A 27,937-nucleotide genomic window follows, 5' to 3' on the forward strand; every position below is an offset into this window, starting at 1 on the left:
GCCCCTTCAAAGTACTCATGAAATGGATGTTGTGTCACAAAATGGAAATAAAAGAGTTGACAGCATTTGCATTCCAGCATGGGGAACCGCGTTGTACACACAAACTGTAGCAAAAAAAAAGTCTCGTCACTCACACGCTGGTGTAAGTTTTAATTGAATAAAGCATCTGGGACTCAAGATGGTTCAGTGACGCTGAGCAGGTAAACAGTTGGTGCTCAGCAGTAAGAGGAAGGACAGGGTGAGACCAGCCACGGGGAGTCACAGCGAGAGGACAGCAGCTGCTGTAGATTGAACCTTAATGCCCAGGCAGACCCTGACGAAGGGATGTAAACAGACCGAGACTGGCAACCCCACACGGCCCCTCTGGGCCCTGGGCCCAGACTCACGCCTCCTGGTCCCACCTGCAAATGCAGAGGCTGCTGGCACCCTCGAATGTCCCCGGGAGGGCACCCCGAAGGAGGTACTGAACCCTCCTGCCAGCATGCGGGGGAAGCCCCTGGGAAAGGCTCTGTGGTCACGTGCCACCGTCCCTGCCATCCTTCCGCACGGGTCAGGTGGGGCCCACGTGCCTGGACTGTTCTCAGGTGTGGCTCCTCAGGAGGGCACGTGGTGGTCAGGACAACCCACCAATGGGACCTGAGGTTGAGAGCAACTCCGAGATCTGGACTGGTTGTAGGAAGCAAACTGGGGACTTCACCAACCGGGGCGTCGTTGGATAAAAAGCAGCCAGAAGCTGCGGGACAGGAGGGGGACGCCTGGCTGGGTCTCGGTCTCCATCCCTGCCCCTCCCCTGCAACATGATCCGAAGTAAACGATGCCCCAGCCCCATCCAGAGAGGGGCCAGCTGAGCACTCCAACCACTTCTCCCAGGCCCCTCGGTCCTCTGTCCACCCGCGGGGGCCCATGCCCACCTGGGGAAGGTGACACCTCTCCAGCATTTGTTTCGGACTTGCCAACTCCGCCCTTGACCTTTGGCATGAGACTGTATCTGCAAGCCCCATGCTGAGAAACGACCACAGCGTGGGCCACGGCCCTGCGCCCTCAGCTACTTCTGCGTTTGGACCCCCTGGACCACCGGGGGCTCTTGGAGGGCTCGGCTTTCCCAGGGGCCAGCCTTCCTGGAGGTTCCAGGTTGCGGGAGGCTGAGGGGGAATGGATGGGTGGGAGAGGCCGGGTGAGGGCGCCCACTCCCCACCAGCGCCTCCTTGCTCACAGGGACAAGTGTGGGGAACGTCCACAAGGCTTCACATTTCTGGGCTGTTTCTGGTGCCTGAGCTGTGCCCTCAGGCCAGGTCCCCGCAAGCCACGCCAGGACCCACATTTCAGCACAGAGTGGCTCACTCCGAGGGGAAGGCTCATGGGTCAGAGCTGATTCTTCAGACGGCACCAACCAGGTGAGGGAGGTGGCCTCAGCAGCTGACGGGGCCCACGGCCTCCTGCAGGGCACCGGCCACACTCGAGGGCCCGCTGGGGAGGCCCTGCTCGCCAGCCGTCTCCTGGGATGTGCTCCTGGGAGCCCTGGTGGCATTGGCCCGGATGGAGATGTGGTCCCAGCCTCCCTGAAGGAGAGAGCTGCGTCACCAGGGCCGCAGGGGGTCAAGGGGCAGAGGCCATCCTTCCAGACGGCTGGGGCCCAAGGACCCCTGAGGGATTGCCCGGGTCTCCCACCAACCCCAGGCCATCGGGGAGCATGGACAATGTGACCAGGCAGCCCTGGCCCAGCAGCCATCCCCGGCTCGCTCACCCCGATGCCGTAGTCCCAGCCCTGCCCCTTGGGCTCCAGAGGCTGCACGCCTGTTCGGTGACACACGGTTCCCTGGCTCAGGCTGTGGCTGCCCTGGACTTTGTTGGCAATGACCCAGACCTAGAACACAGACCTGTTGAAGGCCCAGCCCTGGCTGTGGTGGCACCGTGGGGACGGCAGTGGGGAGACCAGAGCAGGAACCTGAGCCCCCTAAGTCCCCAACCCCAGAGTGAGCATCAGTCCTGCCCCCGAGCCCCAGACCTGGTCCAGGGGCCCCGCGGACACTCGGCGCACATTGTTGGACACGTGCTCCCAGCTGCAGCCCTGCGGGTAGCTGGGCGTGACCCCCTGGCGGTACCACAGGTTCCCTGGGGAGAGAAGGGTGTGGCCCACGGTGAGGCCCAGGGCGTCGGGACCCACCGCAGGGTCTGCGAAGCCAGTGGTCTGGCCCCCCAACCCCCCCGCGTCCCCACACTTGCTGGGCTTCCCTGACCCACAGCGAGAGAGAAGCCCAGAGGACCAGCTCTGCCCGCCCCACACCCAGTGCCCCCGTGCCCCTGGGCCGGGCTGGCATCCGCCTCTGCTTTCTACGCATGAGAAACTGAGGACAAGGAATTCTTCACGCAGACAGAGGACAGTCTGGAACTGGAGCCTGGGTCCCCGGCCAGTCCCCGCCCTTCCTTGCCTCGCTCAGCCGGGACATCTGCGCAACAGGAATGGGAGCGGTGACAGAGGTGCCGGGGGCAGCGCCATGCGGCCACTCTGCTTCCCCCAGCGCCCGTCGTGGGGCTGGCAGGTCACGGGCCCCGCTATGCAGCGTCACCCAGGCCTTGGCACTGTGCCTTCGCCCAGGCAGGGCTGACCACCTGGGGGAGGGCCGGGGTCCCCACCCTAGGGAACATGGGGGAGGGATCTGTTTGGAGGCTGACCTCGGGCCTCTCCTGGTGGCTTACGAAGGTCTTGTGTCAGGGACCTGGGGGCTGGTGAGGGTCTCATCACATGGGGGTGCTCAGAGAACCCCAACCCCCCTGGTGACCACTGGGGACCAGGAACAACTTGCCGTTCTCATCCACGGCGTACACGGACGTCTGGCCCACGGACACCTGCTTCAGCCTCTGCTTGGCGGGAGATGGGATGTGGTACCAGCAGTCACCTGCAAAGGGAGGTGCGCCTGGGAAGCACCGGACCTGCGACCCCAGGCGCTTGGGGGCCCACGGCCTCCTCCGCAGCTCCCCGAGTGGGTGCACTGGCCATGCCCTGCTGACCTCCAACACCCTGGCCTCTCTCAAGGCCCTAAAGAGAGGCCGGGGCAGGTTCCAGACGGTGGGGCTGGAGGGGCCGGTCTCACACACAGGGTCACACGGTGCCCAGGCCGGCCCTGCAGCTGCTGTGCAAACCCGAGGCCCGAGGCCCCGTGCGGAAGGCACGACGCACCAGCCACCACCTCTTCATCGTCCTTCCTGGGGCCACCTGCCCCCCCCGTGCCGGACACCGTCCGGACATCCCGTCAAGAACACGCCGGCCTAGGCTGTCCTCGGGGAGTGGCCACTTTGGAGTGGGCCGAGCGGGGCCACCCCAGGAGGGGCCCAACAGGCCTGTACCATGGTGGGCAGGACCTGCAAGGCGCCCAAGAGTGCCCACCACCAGCTGCCCTGGCAGGAGGCCAGGACGGTGACGTGCAGCTGCGGGCCAGGGCGTGGCCTCGGGATCCTGGCTGTGCCCAGCAGCGGGTCCGCAGGCTGCTTTGACCACGTGCTTGCTGAGTGAACGGGAAGCCAGGGCCGCCAGCAGCCTCCCCACACTGCGGCCTCGCTGATAGCCCCCTCCCCGCCAGGGCAGGCGGCACTCACCGGCCGGCTTGGAGGGGGACACGGAGCCCCTGTAGAAGGCAGAGCCGTCCCTCGCCACGGCCCACACCTGGCAGTAGCCCCCGATGGAGACCGAGGCGAAGGGCTGGTCGGTGCCCACGTGCAGCCAGGAGGCACCCTGGAGAGCGAGCGAGGAGGCACTGAGGGCTGTGTGGCCCAGCCTCTGCCACCCCGGCCCCGGGTCCAGGAACGGGTGGCTCCTCACGCCAACCTCATCCTGGGTTCCAACTGCCCAGAGCCTGGTGACCCCCGGGCGGGCCCCTGCCTCGCCTGACTCCTCAGCAAGAGTCCTATTTCTGGAACAATCTGTCAAAGCCCCGAGGGTGACCACAGGTGGGCAGGCTGGTGGTCCCCAGAGGCATGGACTGGGGTGCTCACCGCGGGGTTGAGCTCGGACACACCCAGGCGGCACAGCACGTCCCCCTTGTCACTGACGGCCCAGAGTGCGATGCTGTGCCCACTCCCGTCGGCGCCCGGGCTCTCGGGGGTGATGGACACATCCCTGAGGGCGACGGGCGGCACTTCCAGCCAGGGCCCGCTGGTCACCAGCTTGCATTTTCTGTGCAGTGGGGAGAGCACAACCTGGGCACCTGGGCACCCAGAGGCTACTGCCAGCCGCAGGCCGCCTGCCCTGGGCACTCGGAGGCTCAGGAGGAAGCAGCCTCCGTGGGACCCTGGGGAGGGCAGGACACCCCATCCACCCCCGCACCTGGGTGGGCACCCCTTCCTGGATGGGTGGCCCCACCCTCCTGCCCCGGCCGCTCCCTCCCCCAGCCAGGCCTCCTGTCCTGCCTACAAGCAGAGGCTGCCAATGACATTTCTCTTATTTGTTCTTGAAAGCAAACTCTCCAGAAATAAGAAGCGTTGGGAGCCGCGGGCACTTCCTGGGCTGACATTTACTTTGATTCTGTTTTCCCTCCCCACGGCCTCCCTGTTCCTTCCAGGGGACTGAGGTCAGAGGAGGGGGGTCTGGCCTGGGAGGGACCAGGATGAGGGGCCAGGCCCCCCCCCCCCCCCACCCACCCGAGACCTTGTGCTCAGTCTTTACCTGGCCCAGCACCTCCTCCTGACAAAATCCCTCATGGTTTTGTACCCGTGATATGAGCTGCAAGAGGAAGAAGCTGAAATCGAGACCCCTTCGGGGAAAGGGACACCGCACACACACTCTCTCTCCACGGGTACAGGGCGCGGAGCCTGTGAGCTGTGGAGTGGGCTGAGGGAGCAGGTATCACAGGACACGAAGCTCCTCCTTCAGACACCTCCTGCCTGGCTGGGGTCCCCCAGGGCCAGGACATGGCAGCTGCCGGACCAGGGGGTTCTCGCTAAGGGACCTCTGCGCCCTCGCCACCCCAGGCCCAACCAAAGCTCTCCTGGGAACAGCCAAGCTGAGGGCCTGGGCCTCTGACACCTGTCACCTCGCTGGTCGGCTCATGGCTCAGGCCCTGGCTGGGCTCCCCAGCTCCGTCTTCCACTTGAACCTATGACTTGTGTTCCCCGAAGGCCTGGGGCCCCGCCACGGCCCTGCCAGGGACCCCAGCCCAGCAAACTTGTCAGCCGCTTCTCCTTGCACTGCCCGCCTCTGACACTTGGCCTCCTGCCTGGCCCAAAGCTCCCTCGACCCCTCAGCTGGTGAACCAGGTCCCCAGCCGGCCCTCCCACACCCTGCTGGGCAGACACCAACCAGGTGTCAAAGGAGCATGGCATCTTCGTGGGCCCATCTGGGCCCCTCCACACCTCTCCAGCCAGTTCCAAACCCTGCTGGCAGCTGAGGCAGGCACACAGGGTCTGCTCCTCAGCTGTGCCAGGTGCTTGGGGCGTGGGGGGCAGAGGGCAGGGCTCTGCCTGGCAGGGTGGTGAGGCCACTGCTGGGGAGGAGGGTCTGGCTGGGCCACACCCCCAGTCCTGCTACTCAGGGCAGTCCCCTGAGGGCTTCCCCATGCAGAGAGAGAGAGAGAGAGAGAGAGAGAGAGGGAGGAAGGGAGGGAGGGAGGGAGGGAAGGAGAGAGAGAGACAGAGAGAGAAAGAGAGAGATACTTACGAAGGGAAGTCACTGGCATACTGCCACCCCTCTTGGTCAGTGCCCCCAGGAACGCTGAAGTCCACGGACCAGTCAGAAACCTGGGGAAGGGGCGCGTCAGTGCAGGCCGACCTTCCACTCCAACCCCTGCCCGCCCCACCGCCGGAACTCACCCAGCTCCACTGAAGGGAGGGGGGCTTCGTGCCCGCCTTGGTGCACTCCTGCAGCCCCGTGGCGTCGCTCCACATGTACCGGTCAGTGGGAAGGCCCCTGCAGCAGGACAAGGCGGGGAGTGTGTGTGTGTGTGTGTGTGTGTGTGTGTGTGTGTGTCTGTGCGCGACTCAAGAGGCAAGAACAGCCTGTCCCACCGAGGCACTGGCCAGTGACAGACACAGTGGGACCCCTGCACCTCCGAAGGGATGAACTGCCCCAGGTCCGGGACCACCATTGGGGTGACCCCACATCATGAGGGGGCCTGGCCTGCAATCCATGGAGGGCTGTGGCCACTGTGAGGGCAGGAAGCCCACCTCTCTGTCTACACCGATCTATGGATGAACCTGTCTACGTGCATACAGATCGATGTGTAGCTCATTGTATGTACATTTACGTTTTGTGCATTTCATGTAGGTTGTACCTCTCAAGAGAGTTAAGTATTCCTTACATGTAAAGACTGAAGAAGAAAAGCCGCTGTGAGGCCACGGCGGGGCTGGACACCAGCTCTCACGCTGCATCACCACCTTGGCCGTGGCTGCCCCGTTGTGTGGGCTGTGGCCTGGGCCGGTCGCACCTGGAAGCCCCCCAGCAGCTGATGCAGCATCCACGCTGGGTGCTCACCTGCTGGTGTAGCCCGTGACGGGGTTCCAGCGCTGGTTCTCATAGATGTACACGCACTTCACATCTGACTGCGGGTAGATGTTACCGGTGCTGCTGGCCAGGCCTGGGGGGAGAAGAGGCTGCCAGGCCATGGGCTGCACCTGCCCGTGGGGCCCCAAAGGCTCCAGAGACTGGGAGGGGAGGTCAGGCTGGAGGTCAGCCGAGAGGGGCTCACAGGCCTGCTGAGCTTACCTCGCAGGGGCCGGCCAGCTGGGGTCTCTGACTGTTCTGGGTTTGCATAACCTTGGTGAGAACCTGCTAGGCACCCATCCACACCCCGCCAGCTCCTCCGTCTCACACTCTGTTCTGGCTGCACCTCTTACCCCTCACCATCCCACTTACCTGGACCGGGCAGGTGAGAGGCCCAACCAGCTCACCCCATTAACACTCAATAACCTCCAGGAGCCCCATTCTCCCCATTTGTGAAGGGGGGACCAAGGCACTTCCTGCCTCACCAACACGGATGCTGGTAATTCTGTGAGAGGTGCAGCCCCGTGGTCCCAGCGGACACAGTTCCACAGCGTTAGCCGCCCCAGCCAGGGCGTGGGCATGGAGGGTCCCGTCCCAGCGTCGTTTCTGCTCCATTTCCCAGGAGGAAAGGGACCCCTGCCTCCCAGAGCTGGGCGAGTGCACGGGGCTCCCAGCCGAGGCACAACCCCCCTAGCGAGGAGCTAGGGCCTGGGGCTGGGAGTCAGGGGACCCAGGTGCTGGGCTGCCCCTGTGCCCGAGGCTCGTCTGTCTGTGAAATGAGGGCTGGGACAGGGTGGCTGCCTTTCTAGAGCCTTCGAGGCCGGAAGGCACGTGGGAGGCGAGGCCTGGTCTCCGGGCTGTCATGCCTCCCGGTTGGCCCAGGAACGTCCCTTGCAGAGGCTGGCAGTGCTGAAGGTCACCTGTCATCTGGCTGCCAACTGAGTGTCAACACCGGGACGGCGGCTCTGGCGTGGGGCCGGGGAGCCAGAGGGACGAGAGGGAACTGCTAGGAAGGCTGTGCAGGGCGGGGAGCCAGGCTTGCCAGCTCGGGGCGCGGGCCACCCTCACCTTGGAAGCAGCCGCCTCCGTAGCCACCTGTGTACACCCAGGCTGTGCCGTCGTAGCCAATGCCCCACACCACGCCCCGGCTGCTGGCCTCCACCACCCGCAGGTGGCCGCCCATCTGCCGCCAGAACCTGGGAGGAGGGGAGAGAGGGCGGAGAAGTGACCCCAGCAGCAGCGCTGGGGCCTGAGACAAGCGTGCAGGAGGGAGCAGGGTTGTCTCATCGGCTGTATGAGCCACACCAGCCAGCGACGCCCACACTGCTGCACTGACCGTGAGGCCCTCTGGGGGCAGAGTGCAGGGTGCGCTGCCACCTGGGTCAACCTCCTGTGGCCAAGGTCCCGCCACTGGCACCACAGGGGGTCTGACTTTTTCAAATGAGACTGGATCACCGAAGGGCAGACAGACACAGCCACTGTCCCCGCCTGGGCAGGGCCTTCTAGTCTCGTGTCTCCCTGGTCCTCCCTGGCTCTGGGTGACTTTCTGGGGACAGAATTGGGAGCACCATGTCCCTACCAAAAGGGTGGGTGCCCCAGATTCTATCACGCTGCTCCGTGGGTGGCCTCATTCCACCTCCTGGTTTTAAATGCCACCTGCAGAGCCATCCCCTCACTCTGACACAGACACTGTTCAGCAGGGTGACCCGCCCTGATGTCCCGCACAGGCCCAGGCAGACTCAGGCCTGGGAACCAGCCGGCCATGTGGCCGGTGGCAGGAAGCGAGGCTGCGTGTCCTGCTGGGGCCCCTCCTTATGGAGCCTCAGTGCTGGCTGCGGGGTGGGAGTGGCCAGCCGGGGTGGGAGTGGCCAGCCGGGGTGGGAGTGGCCAGCCGGGGTGGGAGGGGCCAGCCGGGGTGGGAGTGGCCAGCCGGGGTGGGAGTGGCCAGCCGGGGTGGACTCACATCTGGTCGCAGGGCAGCGGGTGCTCAGGGGCCTCCAGGTCCGGGCTGGGCTCACTCACGAAGATGTCGCCCTTGCAGGTGATGGACCAGATGGCCTGCAGGGAGGGGCGGCCGAGGACCCGCCGGCTCTCACAGCAGGACAGGTTGAGCAGGGCCAGCTGGCGTGGGCAGATGGCGGTCACCACTGGGAAGGGGCGGGCAGTAGGCCAAGGCTGGGCTGCCCTAAGTCTGCTGCCCCTTGACCCCTGGCCTGTGGGGCCACCGCCCACTCACCCAGTCATTCATGTCCTGCTCGGTGGCAGTAGCCAGACGCACGGGCCACCTCTGTCGGGTCCTCTCGGGGGTGTACAGGGCGAAGGAGTGCTTGTCCTCATTGAGCACGGGGACCAGTGTCGTCACCTCATTGAGGAACACGTGCAGGTACTGCGCACAGAGGGCGATGGCGAGGCTGTCACCCGGATGGACAGGCTCGGCCTGGGTGCCCCCCTTTCCAGAGCTGGTCCTTGGGGCCCTGGCCCTCTGGGTTTGCTGGTGGCTGTGGGAGTCCCAGCACGGAAGCCCAGCTCATGAGCAGATGCGGGGTTTCACCTTTGATGGCAAGGGCTCTTGGGACTGACTGGTTCAGACCCAGCCCTGGGGGGGCGGCTTTATTTCTGTGAGCCTGACTTCTCATGAGACACGGGAGCCTCCAGACCCGGGAAATGGCTCTGCGGGCCGCCAACACCTGCCCGCCACTGACGGGGACTCTGTCATAGGGGCTGGGGCTTTGTAGGTGCCAGATGCTGTCCTGGGCTGAGCACCGCTGGGCCAGCGTCCCAGGCCTGCTCCTGCACCCGCCTCCCCCGGGCACCCGCACCCCTTCCGCCTGCCCCTCCCCTGCACCTTCTTCTCCTCGTGGACCACGTAGTAGATGAAGAGGATGCTGTCCCGGGCCCCGTCGTGCCCCGTGAACTGCTCCAGGGCCACGCGGACGTCCACCCACTTGTGGGGCTTCCAGTCGCACCACCACTGCAGGGCCCCCGTCTTCACCCACACGGACTGCAGCACAGGCCCGAGGCGAGAGACCGTCACAGGCGGGCCCCCGGGCCCCCGACTTGGGCCCTGCGTGTGCCCAGTTCCCAGCACCCCAGGGCTACCCTGGCCCCAGTCCCTTCGCCACCTCACAGGGGACTCCCGCCCAGCATTCCCAGCTCCCCCACTTCACCCTAACGACAAGGACACTATCAGACCCAACAGGGACTAGGCTGCAAGCCAGTGTCAGCTGCACATACAGCCTGTGGGGTCACGGTCACCCCTTGTTCTGGGTGGGGAAACGAGGCCTGGGGGGTTCTGCACCTGGCCCAACGTCACAGAGTGAGCCAGTGGCAAAGCGGGCGCACACCCTGCCGCCTGCCGGGTGGCCCCTGGGCCACTGGGAGATGCTTGTGCCACCATTCGAGACACAGCGGGTCCTCTGCATGAACCCAGCTGAGTCCTTCGTGTACTTCCCGCCTCCAGGGGCTGGGCTCCGCCTGAGGGATCCGAGACTACCCTCAATCCTGTGCCCCAGTTCTCAATAAGACACTGCCCATCGGGCACGTGGGGACCTTCCTGCAGGGAGAGGACGGTGTGATTCCCACCCCACCACCCGCTGAGGCTGCAGTGGTCTCTGGTCCCAGGGTCTACGCTGTGCCCGCATCACAGTGGGGCCTGACAGAGGCCTTTGGGGTGGATGAATAAAAGAACGAACTTGTTTTTTCATCCTGGAATCTACAAGGAGAAAGGCAGGCTTCCCATCCGAGAGATGGACAGAGGGATGCAGGCATCTGTCTGTCTGCTTCTCGCACCTCAACTTGGGGCTGGTAAACAGTAGGCACTCAGTAAATGCTGGCGGAGAAACTGCCCGGTGCCCACCCACCTGCTCCACGGCCTGTTCGTAGTGTCGGAAGTTCTCCAGCTCCCGCTTGGTCCTTTCCGTCAGCTGCTGGAAGATCTGCTTCCGCCAGGCGGCGGTCTGGGCCGGCGTGATGGACAGGGACAGTGTCTGCATGGAGGAAGACAGGCCTGCGGCCGGCCAGAGCCTCAGGGCCAGATGTCTGGCCCGCCCACAGCTGGGCAGCAGGCCAGGATTTTGTTTTTGTTTTTACATCAGCCCTTTCTTGCTAGAAAACTATGATCTCCCTAAAATGCCCACGAGCCCTCCCCACATCCCTCCCTGATGTCCCCCGGTCCAGCCTAGAATGGCAAGCACAGGGCAGCAGGCCTGCTCCCTCCCCCGGAGCCCCCTCTTACCCGACTGCGCGGTGAACCACTTGAGCGCAGTGTGGGCCTCCACGGCACAGCCTCCTCCTGACACCCAGACCCACAGCGGGTGGTCGTCAGCGCAGTAGGGCTCCTCTAAGCCCAGTGGGAGCATCTCCAGCGAGGAGAGGCCGGTGGGCTCAGCGGAGTGGCTGGGCGCTTTCTTGGGCTCCTTCAGGTCGATACTGGTCCAGGGCAGCTCGGCAGGGGTGGAGGCCTGGCCAGGGCAAGGCTCAGGCCCCGGGGTCCGATCAGCTGGGCTGGCACCCTCCAAGGCGTGCTCTGCGGTCTTGGTGGTGCCTGGGCCTGAGGCCGAGCTGCCCTTGGCGTGGCTGGGACTTTCCGGAGACTCTGCAGGGACAGGCTGCTCAGGCCCTGGTCTCTCAGCTTCCGAGGAGGCATCCGTGTCGCTCGGTGCGCAGGAATCGCCACTGACCCTCACCTCGTCACCAAAGAAACAGCCAGCGCTGGGGACGAAGGGGGCAGAGCTGTGACTCCCTGGAGGGAGGAACACGTGCTGCTCACCTGCTCCGCCACCGAGAACCTGTGTGACCCCTGGGCAAGTCACAACTTCTCTGTGCAACACAGGGAGCCGGGCTCTGTGCACAGTCCCGACGCCCAGGCCGTGTCCACACCCATCAAATCAATATTCCCGGACGTGGAGATCTAATAACTTCTTTTTTATTGTGCCAAAATACGTGTGATATAAAGTTCACCATCTTAAATCATGCCATGCAGTGGCATTAAGTATATTCATAATGTTGTGCCACCATCACCACAACCAGGTTCCAGAACCTTCTCATCACCCCAAATGGAAACACTGTACCACTGAGTCACTCTCCATCCTCCTCTTGCCCAGCTTCCTGGCAACCACTAATGTGCTTTCTGTGTCTATGGACTTGCCTATTCTGGACTCTTCATGTAAACGACATCATACAAAACGCGACCTTTTGGACTGACTTAGTATAATGATGTCAAGGTTCACCCATGTTGTGGCAGTACTTTGTTCCTTTTTATTTATTTTTAATTTTAATACTAGTGACCCGGCGCACAAATTCGTGCACATTGAAAGGAAATTAATTAGAAGAAATATTTTAATATTGCTATTCGCCCTTTCTCTATAATAGAAGTGTCAACCAAATTCACGATTGACAATGCCAGGTCAAAACCCATGTGTGCGATTGGCGCCAGTGAGAGCTTTATATGTATCATGCGTGCGCAAGTCAACTTAGCCTTTTATAGACAGAGAATAAACTTGCTTAATTAGACCTGCTTTCTGATTTACCTAAACTTTTTCCAGCCCAGTGAAGAACCCCAACTTCTCTTTCAGGTAATTGTCAGCAACGCAGCAGTAAATATCAACACAAATTGATACTGTAGATCACACAGGGAGAACAAAGGGTAAAATATTTAACTGCAGCAGTGTTTGACTATATTCTGCACAGTGAGAAAGCCTGAAGTCATTGTCAAGGTCCACCATTTCTTACTTCGTTTCAGTCAGGTCAAGTTTCTATGCTTTCTAAATCTCCGTTTTCCGGCTAATGAAAAGAAAATAGGATTCCACTGAGTCTCCTATCTACCTACTCCAGGACTTCTGTGAGGATCAAATGGGATGAGGCACGTGAAAACACTTCACAGACATTTGGTTAAAGTGTAAAATGTTTGCACCTGGCTATAAAGCAAGTCATGTTCCTGGGCTGAAGAAACTGCAAGGAGCCCTAACCGGTTTGGTTCAGTGGATAAAGCGTTGAACCGTGGACTGAAGGGTCCTGGGTTCGACTCCAGTCAAGGGCATATGCCTTGGTTGCGGGCACATCCCCAGTAGGGGGTATGCAGGAGGCAGCTGATCAATGTTTCTCTCTCATCAATGTTTCTGGCTCTCTATCCCTCTCCCTTCCTCTCTGTAAAAAAATCAATAATATATATATATATATTTTTAAAAGCAAACAAAAAACTGCAAGGAGGCTAGTCACTAGGGAGAGGAAGCCGGGCATTGCTATGTGACATCATTACCCAGACAGTTGGACACTTAGCATATTAGCCTTTTATATAGAGAGATATTTTTATTGATTTCAGAGAGGAAGGGAGAGGGAGAGAGATAGAAACATCAATGATGAGAATCATTGATCGGCTGCCTTCTGCATGCTCCACACTGGGGAGCGAGCCCGCAACCCAGGCATGTGCCCCAATCAGGAATCAAATCATGACCTCCTGGTTCCTAGGTTGACACTCAATCACTGAGCCACACTGGGCAGGCTGTTCCTTTTTATTTATTTATTTATTCCTCACCTGAGGATATTTTTTCCATTGATTTTTAGAGAGAGTGGAAGGGGGGAAGGAAGGGGAGGGAGGGGAAGAAAAACAGAGAGAAACATTCATGTGAGAAAGACACACCAATTGGTTGCCTTCCTCACATGTCCTGACCAGGGCTGTGGATAGAACCTGCAACCCAGGTACGTCCCTTAACTGGGAATCGAACCGTGGAGCCTTCGGTGTTCGGGCCGACACTCTCATCACTGAGAAACATCAGCCAGGGCGGTACTTCATTCCTTTTTATTGCTGAGTGATCTTCTGTTTTATGGCTAGACCCCATTTTACTAGTACTTATCCATTCACCCACTGACGGACATTGGGGTTGTTTCCACCTTCTGGCAGTTGTTGAGTCCTGCTTCTACAAACGTTCGCACACGTTTTGAGTGAGCACCTGTTTTCAATTCTTTCAGGTACCTGCCTAGGAGCGAAACTGCTCGGTCACAAGGGGACTCTAACTTCCCGAGGAGCTGCCAGGCTGCTTCCCAACGCTCAACTCCTGCCAGTTGTGTACAGAGCTCCAATTCCTCCGCATCTCAACACTTTTACTGCCCTGCTTTCCGATCGCGCTGTTCTGGTGGGTGTGCAGTGGTATCTCACCTGGGCCTCGACTTGCATTTCCCCAATGACTGACGACTCCTGGCATCTTTCCCTGCGCTCGATGGCCATTCACGTATCTACTTTGCAGAAATGCATTCAAGTCATTTGCCCTTTTAAAATTGGGTTGTTTGTCCTTGTCACGCTGTAAGAGTTCTTGATGTGTATTCTAGATACCAGGCCCTTGTCAAATATATGCTTTGCAAATACTTTCTCCCATTGAATTATCTTTTCACTCTCTTGATAGTGTGCTTTGGTGCATAAATCTTTTCATTTTGATGAAGTCCAATCTACCTTTCCTTTTGTTTCTTGTGCTTTTTTTGTATTTAAGAAGCCACTGCCGACGGCAAGCTCAGGCAGACTTTTTGGCATCAGTAGTTTCAGAAGCTTCTCAGCTGATTCCAATGTGCTGCTCAGCGTGAGACCCACCAGCTGAGACGGAAACTTCCGGTAAGTGGGGGAAACCCTGCCTGGCTGGCCTTCGGGCCCTCTCAGCTGGTGGTGCAACAGTGCAATGGCCACCAGGCTGTGGGAGGGCCCAGCTGCGGACAGGCACCTGGCGGGCTGGGGAGCACCGTGTGAGGTCCCATGTCCCGCAGGACAGCAGGTAAGCACTGGGGGCACTCCCCTGTGGAGCGGAGCCCATGCTAAGTCACCTGCCTGCCGTCTAAGGGCCGGTGGGCGGAGCTGGGCCTCACCCACTCTCTCTAGAACCAAGGACCTCAGCGTGTGGCCCCAGAACTGAGGCAGCAGCACACCTGGGGCCGGTGCAAGAAACAAAATCTCGGGTGCCCGTATCTACAGAAACAGATGCTCTAGGGGTGGGACCTGGAAAATACCGAGGGAACAAGTCCCCAGAGCAGCGGTCCTCAAACTACGGCCCGCGGGCCACATGCGGCCCGCCGAGGGCATTTATCCGGCCCGCCGGGTGCCGCTGCCTGTCCTGCTTAGCAGCCGACTCGTCCCGGGCCCGCAGTGCGCATAGGAATTGGTTCATAGTTGTTTTTTTAAACTATAGTCCGGCCCTCCAATGGTCTGAGGGACAGTGAACTGGCCCTCTGTTTAAAAAGTTTGAGGACCCCTGCCCCAGAGGGTCTGGGGCACGCCCCAGGCTGAAGTCCCAGCTCCAGAGGAGAGAGACCGCCCATCCTCACCCCTGAGCATCCACCTGCAAAGAGGCCTTTCCCCCCCTGACCTCGAGATGCCAGAACCAACAGGCCAGTCCTGCTCAGGGACAATCCGTGGCTCCAAGAGGGACAGGCATCCCAGCCTCGCTCACCTCCCACCCTCGGGACCAGCCCGAACACCAGGCACAGGCAGGGGAGACACACAGGCTGCAGTTTTTTCCTGCCCGAGAGGAGGCTCAGCACCCTGTTGAGAGGCTGGGCGGCAGCGTCCTCCAGACACTGACCACCGAGGCCACGGACGGCCCTTCCCCGCCCGATTCCTCCATGCCCCGCGCCCCTGGGATCACCTGAGGAGACTTGAGGAGCTGCCGGAGTGGGACCGGTCACACACTCGGCTGGCGACAATGGCCTTCCACATCTTCCCACTGAGCTCGCTCGGGGTGACGCCGTGCCGGAAGTACACGGCCCGGTCCTCATAGCCGATGCCCCAGACCTGGAACAGAGATGCTGCTGGGTGGGAAGCTGGGGCAGACTTGGGGGCGCTCCTCCCTTTGCGGGTGTGGGAGGAGGATGGGGTGGAGGAGAGCGCCCCAAGACCAGAGGGCATGTCTGTACACGCAGTGGGGGGTGTGTACACGTGTGTTGGGGGTGGAAGGTGGATGGCGTGGCCGTGGGGTGAGCGCAGAGGTAAAATTCAGGGAGTGGAGCCTAGAGCTGTTGGGTGAGGGCTTGGCACCCAGCTCAGGAGAAGCAGGGGCCTGTGCGGCTCCTCGACCTTCAGGCAGACCCGGGGCCAGAGTAGGTGGTGGTGCTGGTGGGCGCTGGGCTGGGACACGAAGCCCACCCATGTCCTCATCTTTTTTTTTTTTTTTTTAAATATATTTCTTTATTGATTTCAGAGAGTTCCTTCCGAAGGAAGAGGGAGAGAGAGATAGAAACATCAATGATGAGAATCATTGATTGGCTGCCTCCTGCACGCCCCCTACTGGGGATCAAGCCCGCAACCCAGGCATGTGCCCTTGGCCAGAATCGAACCTGGGACCCTTCAGTCCGCAGGCCGACGCTCTATCCACTGGGCCAAACTGGCTAGGGCCCATGTCCTCATCTTGTCTCTGGTGGGAGGGAAGCTATTCCCAGTGAACAGAGGGTGGTTCTGGTCTTTAAGGAAAATAACCTCCTTGATCCTGACCTCATGGGAAAGGTGGCCAGGAGGCTCTTCCCTCTGCCTCTGGGCGCCGAGGAAGGGGTGCTGGGCAGCTGAAGGGCCCAGGGGAGGGGTCCAGGGAGCAGCCATTTCGAGCCTAGACTTGGGGTGCCTGACGGGCCCCAGCCTTGGCCCCAGGAGGCCTTGCTGGGAGGGCTCCCGTGCCTCTGCCAGGAGGGCTGGCCTCGTGCTCCATCCCTGTGTGCACCTGCTGGCGCCTGCCTCGCCCCGATCGCTATGCACACAGCTCACTGGGGCGGGTGGGGGGAGGGCCAGCACCTCTGGGGGGAGCTTCCATCCCGGTGCAACAGGGGGGACATGTCACCTTCACACATTGACCTCATTATTGACGCGGAGGAGGTTACGCAGTGCGAACTACATGGGTGACGTCTAAGAGACACTGCATCTAGAAAGTCGGGAAGGTCAGCTTTGTCCTTCCCTGGTGGTCTGATTTCCCCCAAATATTTCTCAACCAAACTCTTCAGTCTCCGGGATGCATGTCTCTCCCCCAGATCTGTGCTCACTGCCCCTGCTCTGGGGGTCCTGCAGGGGGGGGGGTGGTAACCCAAGGCAGGCGGGGGCTCTGGGACAAAGGCTGGGAGAGTGTGGAGGTGCTGGGATCCCCCCCTCCCCAACCACCCATGGGGGCACCAGGAAGAGATGTGGGGAGGAAGCATCAGGAGCCCCCATTTGAGACCCGCCCCCAGGAAGCAAGGCTTGGAACCACGGCACACCTGGTCGTTGAGCCCCACGTCCACCATAGTCATTTCTCCAACCATCTCGATCCAGCTGGTGCCACAGGGATTGTGAGAGTTGACACCTCTGCGGAACCACACCTGGGAAAGTCAGAAATAAACGCCTCCCTGGAGTGCCACTGACACAGGTGGGGTGTTTGTCAATTAAAGCGAAAGAAGAACAAATGAATAATCTGACCCTCTGGTTCGTGCCGCAAATGAGTACAACACATCCTTTAGGAAGAAAACGTTCACCCTGTGCCTCTTGCCCACCTCCCTCTGGGCTGAGGGTCACCTCTCCCCAGTCACACTTGTCCTGGTGGCTTCCTGTGCATTCTCTGGCTCAGGGCATTGTCCCTCCAGGAGACAAGACTGCCTGAATCGTTCCAGAACCTTCTCCCCACCAGTTCAGACACTAGTGGCACCTGTCAGCAGCAGGTAGCAGCAGGTGTCGGCTGATTGGTGCAGTGAGAGCTGGGAGGGGGTTGGGGGAAAGAAGGGCACATACTCCATCTCAAATCCAGACTCTGACCTGTGAGCCTGACCAGTGACACCCCAACCCGTGGACCTCTGTGCACCCCCAACCTTTGCTCACATATAATCAAATATTTGTCTTAAGACTGAGCAAACTGCTCCTATTAATCTAATTTGCTGCTCATTAAATCTGTTGATCTGAGAGTGGGGTGCTTGGGGGCCCATCTGTACCTTCCCAGGGGGCGTGTGGCCTGAGGCTCTGGAGCTTCACTGGAGATGGATTGGATGTGTGGGTGACCCCGTCCCCCTGGATGTTAGGGGAGGCCCTTGATGTGGGTGGGGTTAGAGAACTTGTAAGCAACCTGCAATCAGCTTATTTTAGTGGCCTTGCCTCTGATAAAATAAAAATGACAAGCCCTGGCTGGTTTTGCTAAGTGATTAGAGCTTTGGCCCAGGGACCAAAGGGTCTCGGGTTCGATTCCTGGTCAAGGGCATGCACCTCAGTTGCAGGTTCGTCGCTGGCCCTGGTCGAGGCACATGCGGGAGGCAACCAATCAACGTGTCTCTCTCACATCGGTGTTTTGCTCTCTTATCGATGTTTCTCTCTCTCCTCCCTCTCTTCCACTCTCTAAAAATCAATGGGGAAAATAATAAATAAAAATGACAAGCATGAACAGGAGCAGGGGGAGGCAACCAATGAGGTGAGGGTTTTAGAAAATCAGCTTCTGATTCCCTGTGACGTTACGGCCTATCGAGTGAGCAATGCCGCTGTCCCGCACTTGGTACAGGGCCCGAGCAGGCGGGATTCTGCGGGTGCCGGACATCTCAGACGCGACACAGACAGCGCACGGTGCTCGGCTAACTTGTCCTCAAGGGTTCAGGACAAAAGAACAAAACACACACCGCCCTCAACCTGAGACAGAGTCCTGGGACTCAGTCCCCTTAAACCCAGCCTTACCTTCCGGTCCTTGGTGACGGCCCAGACCACGCCCACGCCCACGGAGACGTGCATGATGCTGTTTTCAGAGGTGGGCGGCTCCACTAGGCACCAGGAACTTCCTACTCGACCCCAGAAGAAAGCGCAGGGTCCCCATCAGCAAGCGCACCCAGGAGAAGCTGGGCACCCCCCTCCCTGTACGGGCGTAGGTCTCCCACCTTTGGGGTTGTTCCTGTTGATTCCTTCCCGAACCAAGGCCTGCCCCTCCCAGAGCGTGACCCACAGGAGGTCGTGAGGCCCACAGCTGATCTGGACCACCTCCCCCGGAGTGTCCACGTGGGACCACGATGAGCCTTCTGGGTTGGGGTGGCTGACGTCCTCTCTGTACCACACCTGAGAGGGGAGAGAAACCCACAGGAAGGGTCAGCGGGGTCAGGCCAGGACTCCGTGAAGAACCCAGCTGCCCGAGCTGGGCTGCATTTGCGCCAGCACAACCCGCAGGCCAAGCGTGGGTGCAGTCCTGGGAGACCAGGGCCCGAGTGCCAAAGGCGGTGATCTCTCCCCGCTGCTAAAAATGCCACACCTGGATTTCTGCTGTCCCAGGGGACAGCCCCCTCCTCACTCACCCATGTGCACAGTGAGAACTCAGCCCCAGCTTGGGCGTCCTGCACACTCTAGTGGTGACATACTCTCAAAACACCTGTCTCTAGGGAAGCTGACCACTCCCCTTTGTAGGCATGTCTAAGCTGTGTAAGATGGCTGGCCAGTGTGGGTCAGTGGCTGGGTGTCGACCCATGAACTGGGAGGTCATGGTTCGATTCTGATCAGGGCACGTGCCCGGGTTTCGGGCTTGGTCCCTGGTGGGGGGTGTGTAGGATACAGCCGATCAATGATTCTCTCTCATCATTTATGTTTGTATCTCTCTCTCCCTCTCCCTCCTTCTCTCTGAAATAAAAACAACAACACACACTTCTTTTTCTCTTTAACCTGAAGACAGTGAGCATAACCAAATATTTAAGACTGAGCCACCTGATCGTATCGTCCGCACTGCCTGGCACGTTTCATCTGGAGGGGGGCGCACATTGCTGTGTGGTCTAGGAGGGCTGGGGGCCCCCTCCTGGGACCTGTCTCCATATTGGGCACCATGGCCTCCCAACCCTGTCGCCTCACCCCTACAACCCGCACTGCAGAACTAGGCCTGGACAGCCTCCCTCTGCTACCTCTGGTTTAGGGCCCCCCATCTCCCAGCTTCTCCTGGAGCCCAGGGTCCTGCTCACAGCTTTTACGGACCACAGGACGGGTGCAGGGCAGCGCTGGCTGCGGCAGCACCAACACTGCTCCTGAGCCCCCTTCTCCCTTCTCTTTGCTTCCAGGTGGGCGTGGCCCCTCGGTGGGGGCTCTGTCCCAAGCCAGGTCCTGCAGCATGGCTCAGAAACACGGTGGTTGACCGAAGCCAGGCCCAAATAGGATCCCAGAGGTAAGCCTGATAAAAGCCTGCCGTGACTGTCCCAAAGCCAACCGGAGGATTTTGGTCAGTTTGTGGAACGGAGGATTGAATCATGAGTAAGTGTTGGGTCACCCCACGCAGGGCCATCTATGTTGCTGCTGCAGTCGGGTTGGTTTTATTACTTTAATTTACAACCTCCTTGAGAAAAGGGTCTCCTCTCCTCACCAAACATCCCCCCGTCCACATACACATCCATCCACCCATCCATTCGTCCACCCATCCACTCACACCCACCCACCCATCTACCCATCCATCCACCCACCCACCTATCCTTCCACCCACCCACCCACCCATCCATCCACCTATCCATTCATCCATCCACCCACACACACCCCCACGCACCCACCCACCTATCCTTCCATCCATCCATCCACTTATCCATCCACCCACCCACCCACCTATCCTTCCACCCACCCATTCACCCATGCATCCCCACCTACCCATCTCCTTTCACCCACCAACCAGCAATACTTCTAGAGACTGGCGTGGAGGTGCCACAGGGAGTTGGCAGGGAACTCTGAGTCTGTCTGAGGAGACTATACTGATGGCATCTGAGCCCAGGGTGGGCACTGGTCAGTGCTTTGGGGGCTCATAGGAGGGACAGGCCAGGGCCAGGAGTAGGGTGGGAGGTCAGAGGCTTCTGGGAGGAGGAGAATCCAGGGGGTCAACAGGACAGCAGGATTCATAGAAAGGGCAATTATGGGGACCCTGATAAATGCCACCTGCTGTGGGGACAGGAGGTGAGGAGGTCTCAGGGGCAGCCCTCCTCCTTCCTCCACCTCTGGGAGGGCAACGAAAACTGACTTATCTCCTGTCTCCTCCTGACTGTGGCCACCCCCTCAGCCACCCCCTGCTCAAGGCACAGGGGCCACAGGCCTTACCTTTCCCTGCAGAGACACAGCCCACACGGACAGGTGGCCCACGGGCTCCTCTGTGACCTCCCACCCCCCCACGGAGAGGTCGTTGAAGGGGTCGGGCAGTTGTTTGGGGTCATCCTTTGAAGGGATCTGAAACAGGTGGAGGCAGTGGCAGTCAGTCCTTGTGGACACGTGGGCCGACAGATGGCACTGTTCCCCTCCTGGTAGACAGCTGCCCTGCACCAGCCGTGCCACAGGCCCTCAGCACACTGCCTTCTTTCTCCACCTCAGCGCACAGCGGCCTGACTTCACAGAGCAGGCACATCGGAACACGGGGTTCCTCCCCTGGGTGCTCTCTACCCTGTCCTCCCTCTGCCAGCCACCAGGCTCCAGCTGCCATCCCTGAGTGGGCACTGCTGCTCCAGCAAGGAAGACAGCTGCACACATAGGGTCTTCGCTCTGTGCTTTGCGGCGACCTGCACACTGTGACTCCATCCCCCACCAAGAGGGGGCCGATCACAGAAGGTGGCCCTGCGGTGTAAGCCCTTGTTCTCTGGGCTGCTCCCAGCCCAACGGGCAGGTTGGCTGGGCTGGCAGACCCACCTCAAAGCGTGGACCCTCTGGAGAGGTCTGGTGAGGGCTCGAGGCCTTCCCCTCATTCGAAGGCCACGTAGGACCCAGTCCAACCTCATGTCCCTAAGTTGAGAGGTTTGTCTGGGTCAATACAAGAGCCAAAGTGGCATATATATATATATATATATATATATATATATATATATATATGGCTAATATATGAAGTGTCCCCACGGGAGTTTGACCTGGAGTCCTATCGCTTGTTATGACATGCACTGACCACCAGGGGGCGGTGCAGAATGAAGGAAGGCCCCGACCAGCAGCTGGCAGCTGGGGAAGGGAGGCCCTGGCCAGCAACCGGAAGGTCCTGATCAGCCCTGATCACTGGCCAGGCCTAGGGTCCCTACCCGTGCATGAATTTTGTGCACCGGGCCTCAGGTTCAGGAATAAAGGAGGAAGATGTGCATAGACTGAGCCTCATTCTGGGACAGGGCAGCTGGAGACGAGGGTCAGGACAGGTTCTGTGCTGTCCTGGGCCAATCTGGCCTGCCTCCCCACGTGGCCTTCTCCCAGAGGAAGGGACACGCAGTGCCACAGTGTTCCCAGGAGACAATCAAAGGCCAGGTCCCAGTGTGGGGGCGGCACCCTCTGTGCACAGGCAGGAAGGCAGCAATGAGGGTCCATGTGATTCTCCCAACAATGGGACTGCTGTGGGCCCTGCCCCACCCCCAGGCCACAGGCCGGCTCCGACCTTGGCCCAGGTGTCGCGGGACTTGTATCTCCTGTACCGGATCCACCTCCGCCGCCTCACATAAGAATTCCACTTCTTGTCCCTCGTGTAAGTGGCAGGGAAGTCCATGGCATATGTCCACCCCTGAAATACAAGGTGGGGGCGCTCTGTAAGGCTCTGGGGGAAGGAAGTGATAGGGCTGGGGAAGGGGGAGCAGGCAGAAGGAGAACAGCACTGATCCCCACTGATCCTGTGCAGAAAGTGGGGTGCACGCAGGGCAAAGGAATAGCACTGATCCCCACCAATCCTGTGCAGAAAGTAGGTGCATGCAGGGCAAAGGCCGGGGTCGGCTGCCACAGGACACTGGGGACAGCACTGAGAGGACAGGCTGAGGCCAAAGCATTCCCTCCCCACGTGGAGCCACACCAGGAACCAAGTTCACCTACCCCTTTCTCGGTGGGTTCCCCTCCAAAGTTCTCATCCACGTACCAGTCGGACTCCCATTCCCAGTGCGGCGAGGGCAGCGCCACCCCATCCAGCGGCCGATGCTGGAGCCCACTCACGTCGCTCCACGGCCAGCGGTCACTCGGCAGGAGCTTCTCGCAGAAGCCACCCACGGGGTTCCAGCGCTGAGGGTGGAGGCAGGCACGGGCTCTAGGCCTGCAGCTGCCTGGGGAGGCCAGGCCCCTGCCAGCAGGGCACTCCGGCTCGTCTCCATGGTGGGATGTGAGCAGAGGGCCTGCCCGGAACTCAGGGATCAGCCAGCACATCATCACAGCCCCAAAGGGCAGACAACCTGCCACAGGACAGGTGCCCCCCAGGGGCCAGCAGTGGAGGGCATGACACGTTCTGGGCTCCTGGAAACCGCTGGGAGCCCGCCCTTGTGTGAACCTGACCACCCTGCCTTGGTGAGGACACAACAGGGGTTCTGGTCCCGAAGGCCCATGACACTACGCAACTTGGGTCTTTAGCCGAACATGGGAACCGTCGGGAAGTCTGGTGAGTGGGGACTTTATTTCCCAGCCAGCCAGCCAGCCAACCAACTCAGCAACCCACACACGCGTGCCCCACCTGATTCTCATAGGCTTCCTCCTGGCAGCGGATGGGGACGTCACTGGCGCACACGTACACGTAGACCTGGTTGTCGCAGGCGATGCCCCAGCAGCCCTGTGTGGCCGCGCTGACCCGTTTGAACTCCAGCTGGGTGTCCCTGCACAGCTCCCAGTACTGCCCGGCTGTGGAGAGTGTGTACACCCTCCCGAAGAGGTCCACCGCCCACAGCGCCGAGCTGGGCATGGCGGCAAGGGCTGCAGGGAAGAAAACCGGAGGTGACGGGCGGGGGTCAGGGTCAGTGGCGTGTCCACAGCCAGCTCTAGGCTCATACCGCGGATGGCAAAATGCGGTCCAGACAGCGGGTGAATTGTCACCCCACACATGAGAAGCAGAGCCCGGCTTCCAGTCTAGGGCCGGTTTTCGTTCTTTGCCTTTCTGTCCTTCTCCATTGTGGGGACTTCTTTCAAGAATACAGAGAAAAAAAATGTAACCGCCACATCTCTCCCACCCCAGATTAAATGAATATTATTCTGTCATGTTGCCTTCAGATCTTTCATGCCAAACGAATCAATGAGTCCGGCCAGCATGGCTCCGTGGTTGAGCACCGACCTATGAACCAGGAGGCCATGGTGATTCCCAGTCAGGGCACATGCCTGGGTTTCGGGCTCCATCCCCAGTAGGGGGTGTGCAGGAGGCAGCCGATCAACGATTCTCATCATTGATGTTTCTATCTCTTCCTCTCCTTCCCTCTCTCTGAAGTCAATAAAAACGTATTTTTTAAAAAAAGAATCATTACAGCGGGAAGGTTAGGGAGAGGTGGGGGAAATAAGAGATCAACCGAAGGACTTATATGCATGCATATAAGAATAACCAACGGATGCAAAACATTGGGGGGTGTGGGCATGTATGTGAGTGAGGTGGCGGGGGGGCAATGGTAAGATATGTACACATATAATACCTTAATAAAAAAAAAAATAAAAAAAGAATCAATGAAAAGCCACAGATTTAGTTGAATTCCAAATCATGTCCTGCTGCCACCCCAGGAAGCCTCTGCCCCAGGGTGGGTGGGAGGGTGCCCTCCCTTGTGCTGGTCCCACTGGGACCTTCCTTTATGGGTTTGGTGGGGGTCACCCCGTGGGCCTGGCACCCTAGCCAGAGCCTTGCGTGGTCCTGCAGGGGCCCTGCGGCTGTGTGGCAGGGGTGTGTGAGTCCTATTTTCACTCTCCTTGTGTGACCACTTCTCTCTCTTCCCCATCCGTCTCCTGCCTTTCTCCATTCCTGTTCCTTTTTCTCTTTCTTCCTGGCAGAGAGTGGGCGAGGCAACCACTGCACTCTGCCACTGGCCACGCCCCTCACCCTGGGGGCTGTCTGTGCTGCTGACCCTGGGGCCTAACTCCTGGAGCCTGGCATCGGGGAGGAACGGGCCTCCCTCCATAGCAGGGCCATGTGGCCCGTCCCATGGCAGCCCAACAGCAGCTGGATGAGGGCGGCAGGGGGAATGGCGGCGAAGAGCTCTCCCACATCCAAGATTAAAGCCTGCCCAAGGGCTAGGACGGAGGGCAGAGCCGGAAGGTGAGGACATAGCCAGTCTGGTTTGGAAACGGGAGCCACCAGGAGGCAGAGTCTGGGCACCCTGAGCTGGGCCAGGCTGCCTCTGTGAATGCCAGGGGAGCGAGGCCACTTTGGAAGGCTGGCGACTGCAATGTCAACACGAGATGGACCGCGTCTGAACACGGGAGCATCTGCCATTGGCAAATAGGCTCTTTGGGGACAAAGTGTCTTACAACACCAAGGGAAGTGACAAGTTAGAAGGGAAGTGAGAGGAGAAGAAAGGAAGCAGAGGGACAGGAGCCAAGCCTGGGAAATACTGGGACAGGAACTGGAGGAAGGTGACAGGTAAGAGCCTGACCAGCAGAGTGGAGCACACGTACCCCAGGGGAGCTCTCTCAGAACCTCCATCTGTCTCCGAGGGCACCGGCGCCAGGTCAAACATATGGGAAGTCAGAATACCAGCATTCCGGAGCCACTTGAAAACTGGCACCTGAGTCCAGGTGCTTGAGCTGGGACCCTTGGAAGAACTGCGGCAACCCCCAGTGACCCCTTTGCTCCTCCCTGGTCAGGCCTGAGGGTCCACCATCCCTGTGGCATCTACACTGTGACTAAGAGTGCCCAGAGCCACCTCAGACCCAGACTGTTGGAATTCGGGTCCTGGCTACACTTCTTTCTAGCACCACCGAAAGTCAACTAACCTCTGTGTCTCAGTTTCGTGATCTGTAAAAGGCAAAAAGGAATCATGACCTACTTATGTGGTTCTGAGAATTAACTGATATTATATAGGTACAGAGCTTTTCTTGTATTTATCTTTTGCAGAGCTTTTAATAAATAGTGCTCAGCACCCATCAAGAACGCAATGAATGTTACTGCTGTCATCTGGTTACTTGGCATTTGCTACCACAAATTGCCACTTATTTTCTATCTCTTAAAAACAAAACCAAAAATCAAGCCCCTTTTTGGTCAGCCTACGTCTTCAGCCTCTTCATTTCCTCAGCACCTAGCAGTGCTCTGCACACAGTGGGTCTTCAACTGAAGTTAGAGATAATTACCAACACCTCCAACCACCACACTGCCAACTCCCTGAGCTAAGATGGAAATATTGCTCCAGGAAAGCCAAAAATCACTAATTACTTCAGGTCAGCAGCCAGGTCAAAATAGGTGGACAGGTGTGTGATAAAGCAAATATAGTAAAACATCCACAGTAGAATCTAGGTCAGGGGTGGGCAAGCTTTTTGACTCGAGGGCCACAATGGGTTCTTAAACTGGACCGGAGGGCCGGAACAAAAGCATGGATGGAGTGTTTGTGTGAACTAATATAAATTCAAAGTAAAGGAGCGGAGGGGAGAGCAAGAGAACCCTCCGCTCTTTTGGCTCCGCGGGCCGGATAGAACAGCCGAATGGGCCGGATCCGGCCCACGGGCCGTAGTTTGCCCATGGCTGATCTAGGTGGTGGGCATGTGAGTGCTTACTGTATAACTCTTTCAACTTGGTTGTATGCTTGAAAATCCTCATATATTGTTGGGGGAAAAAAGTAAGGTTTTTTTGGAGGGGAAATGTTGGTTCTGATGGTGTTATCCTATATAATAAAGAGATAATATGCAAATTGACCGTCATGCCCTCGCACAAGATGGCCGCCCCCATGTGGTCACAAGATGGTTGCCACAAGATGGCCGGCAGGGGAGGGCAGTTGGGGGTGACCAGGTCTGCAGGGGAGGGAGGGCAGTTGGGGAGACCACACCTGCAGGGGAGGGCAGTTAGGGGCGACCAGGCCAGCAGGGGAGGGCAGTTGGGGGCAATCAGGCCAACAGGGGAGCAGTTAGGTGTCAATCAGGCTGGCAGGGGAGTGGTTAGGGAGTGATCAGGCTGGTATGCAGAAGCGGTTAGGGGCAATCAGGCAGGCAGGCAGGTAAGCAGTTGGGAGCCAGCAGTTCTGGATTGTAAAAGGGATGTCTGAGGGGTCCCACATTGGAGAGGGTGCAGGATGGGCTGAGGGACAACCCCCCCTGCACAAATTTCATGCAGCAGGCCTCTAGTTTTTAATATAACTCCAGTCTTCAAAGATATCTCTTAGCTGACAGTTCACTGTATATGTGACCAGTTAAGTTAGGCTTAGTCTGCAGGTTGAACTCAATGAATGGGGACTTTGACTTGTATTTGACACACTTTCCCTCAGAGAAATGACTAAGCAGGAATTCCCATACAGACATACTGGTAATTGAACCTTTGATGCAGAGAAAGGATGGGGATGGGGTTGTGTTTGCAAACGGCCTTCAGAGTGGGGCCTGGGCTCCAGTCCCTTCCCAGCTAAAGATGACAGGGCGTGAATATCCTACCTAGGTCAGCTGCACCTCCTTTCCGGCTCCCTACAGGCCACTTCCCAGGTGTGAGGTGATCAGGTAACCTGTCGGGGACACTGGGTCACTGGGTCACAGGACTCTTGAATGGAGGGTTGGAGCTTTAATCCCGTGATTCTGGGGTCCCGGCATTTCTTTGTTTTGTAGGGGTGAAGGGATGGAAGGAACATCTTTCAAGAAAGCCACTTCCGGTTCTTCAAGAACTTCCACAACGAATTCCAGTGGGACCTTCGGTCATTCTCAGAGCCATCTGCCTATCTGCACGGGTTTATTGACAGATCCCTTCAGGCCAAAGGTGCCCAAGGGAGGTGGGGTGGGGAAGAGGATCATAATTCCAAGGCGCCTGCAAGCATTTATTTCCCCGAGTTGGCTTCAGGATCCTTCGTGAAAGGTTGCCTATTGGTTTGTTTCCCTATTACACCCCGTCAATCCCACCCCCTTTGCAAACAGAGTTCTGGCAAACAAGGTCGATGACTGCCTGCCAATTGCGGGGGCTGTTGGAAGGCGATATGAGGGTCCAAAGAGGCAGGAGAAAACAGCGGGGCATGCACGGTCCTAGAGCCCTTTTTTGGAGCAAGGTCTCCCCGGCAACCGGGCAGGAGGGGCCCCGAGTCCCCATCACCGCGGGCGGGTCAGCCTCGTTGCGTTCCCGTTCCGGGCGCTTGGGCCACAGGTGGGCTCCCGGCCCGGCCGCGGGTAGCACCGTCGGAGCGCCGGGCCCTGACCATCTGCCCGCGCTAATCCCACGCCAAGCAGATTTGCTCCCGCCTCTGCCCAGAGGGACAGCCGGGCTCCTCCCAGCGCGATCCTCTAAACCTGCCAGGCTCCAGCCACCCTCCTCCCGCGTCACTCCAGCGCGAGGGCTGGGGTGCCGGCGTCACCTGGCCGCCGCGTTCCGGGGGGCGGGGGCGGCGCCCGAACCCCAGGGCAGGAAAGAGCACGGGTGCAGCCCCTCCCTCCCTCCCTCCCACCTTCGGGCATCGCAGCCACCGGGGGAGGAGGAGCCGCTGCCTCCGTCGCCCCGACCTGTCCGGAGAGGCTGGGGCGACGTCGCAGAGCCCGGGCCGCCGCTGCACTCACCTGGGCCGGCGCCCGGCGGGCAGGGTCGCCGCGATCGCTTCTCAGCCGCTCGGACAGCGGGCGCGTAGGAAGCGGCAGCCAGGCCCGCGCCCATTGGCCGGCCTCTCCGTGACGCAGCAGCAGGGCGCGCA

The 27,937-nt window shown here is 59.4% G+C and overlaps 1 protein-coding gene across 1 annotated transcript; it reads right to left on the reverse strand.

Moving 5' to 3' along the window:
• Window positions 1–122: 122 nt before the first annotated feature.
• On the reverse strand, window positions 123–27,900 carry TECPR1 (tectonin beta-propeller repeat containing 1; the record flags this gene model as incomplete). The annotated part of the gene is made up of 25 exons (XM_080676079.1): window positions 123–1,559; window positions 1,745–1,864; window positions 2,006–2,112; window positions 2,805–2,897; window positions 3,595–3,730; window positions 3,991–4,171; window positions 4,661–4,717; window positions 5,651–5,730; window positions 5,803–5,899; window positions 6,464–6,566; window positions 7,541–7,668; window positions 8,436–8,593; window positions 8,709–8,858; window positions 9,318–9,473; window positions 10,333–10,478; window positions 10,707–11,182; window positions 15,097–15,242; window positions 16,688–16,789; window positions 18,120–18,220; window positions 18,317–18,491; window positions 20,487–20,612; window positions 21,787–21,909; window positions 22,212–22,394; window positions 22,837–23,072; window positions 27,807–27,900. The coding sequence occupies 25 exons, from the start codon at window positions 27,898–27,900 to the stop codon at window positions 1,410–1,412; spliced, it is 3,624 nt and encodes a 1,207-aa protein (XP_080532205.1). The 3' UTR covers window positions 123–1,409.
• Between the last annotated feature and the right edge of the window lie 37 nt (window positions 27,901–27,937).

The sequence above is a fragment of the Plecotus auritus genome (genome assembly GCF_963455305.1).
Source record: "Plecotus auritus genome assembly, chromosome: 6".
NCBI lineage: Eukaryota > Metazoa > Chordata > Mammalia > Chiroptera > Vespertilionidae > Plecotus > Plecotus auritus.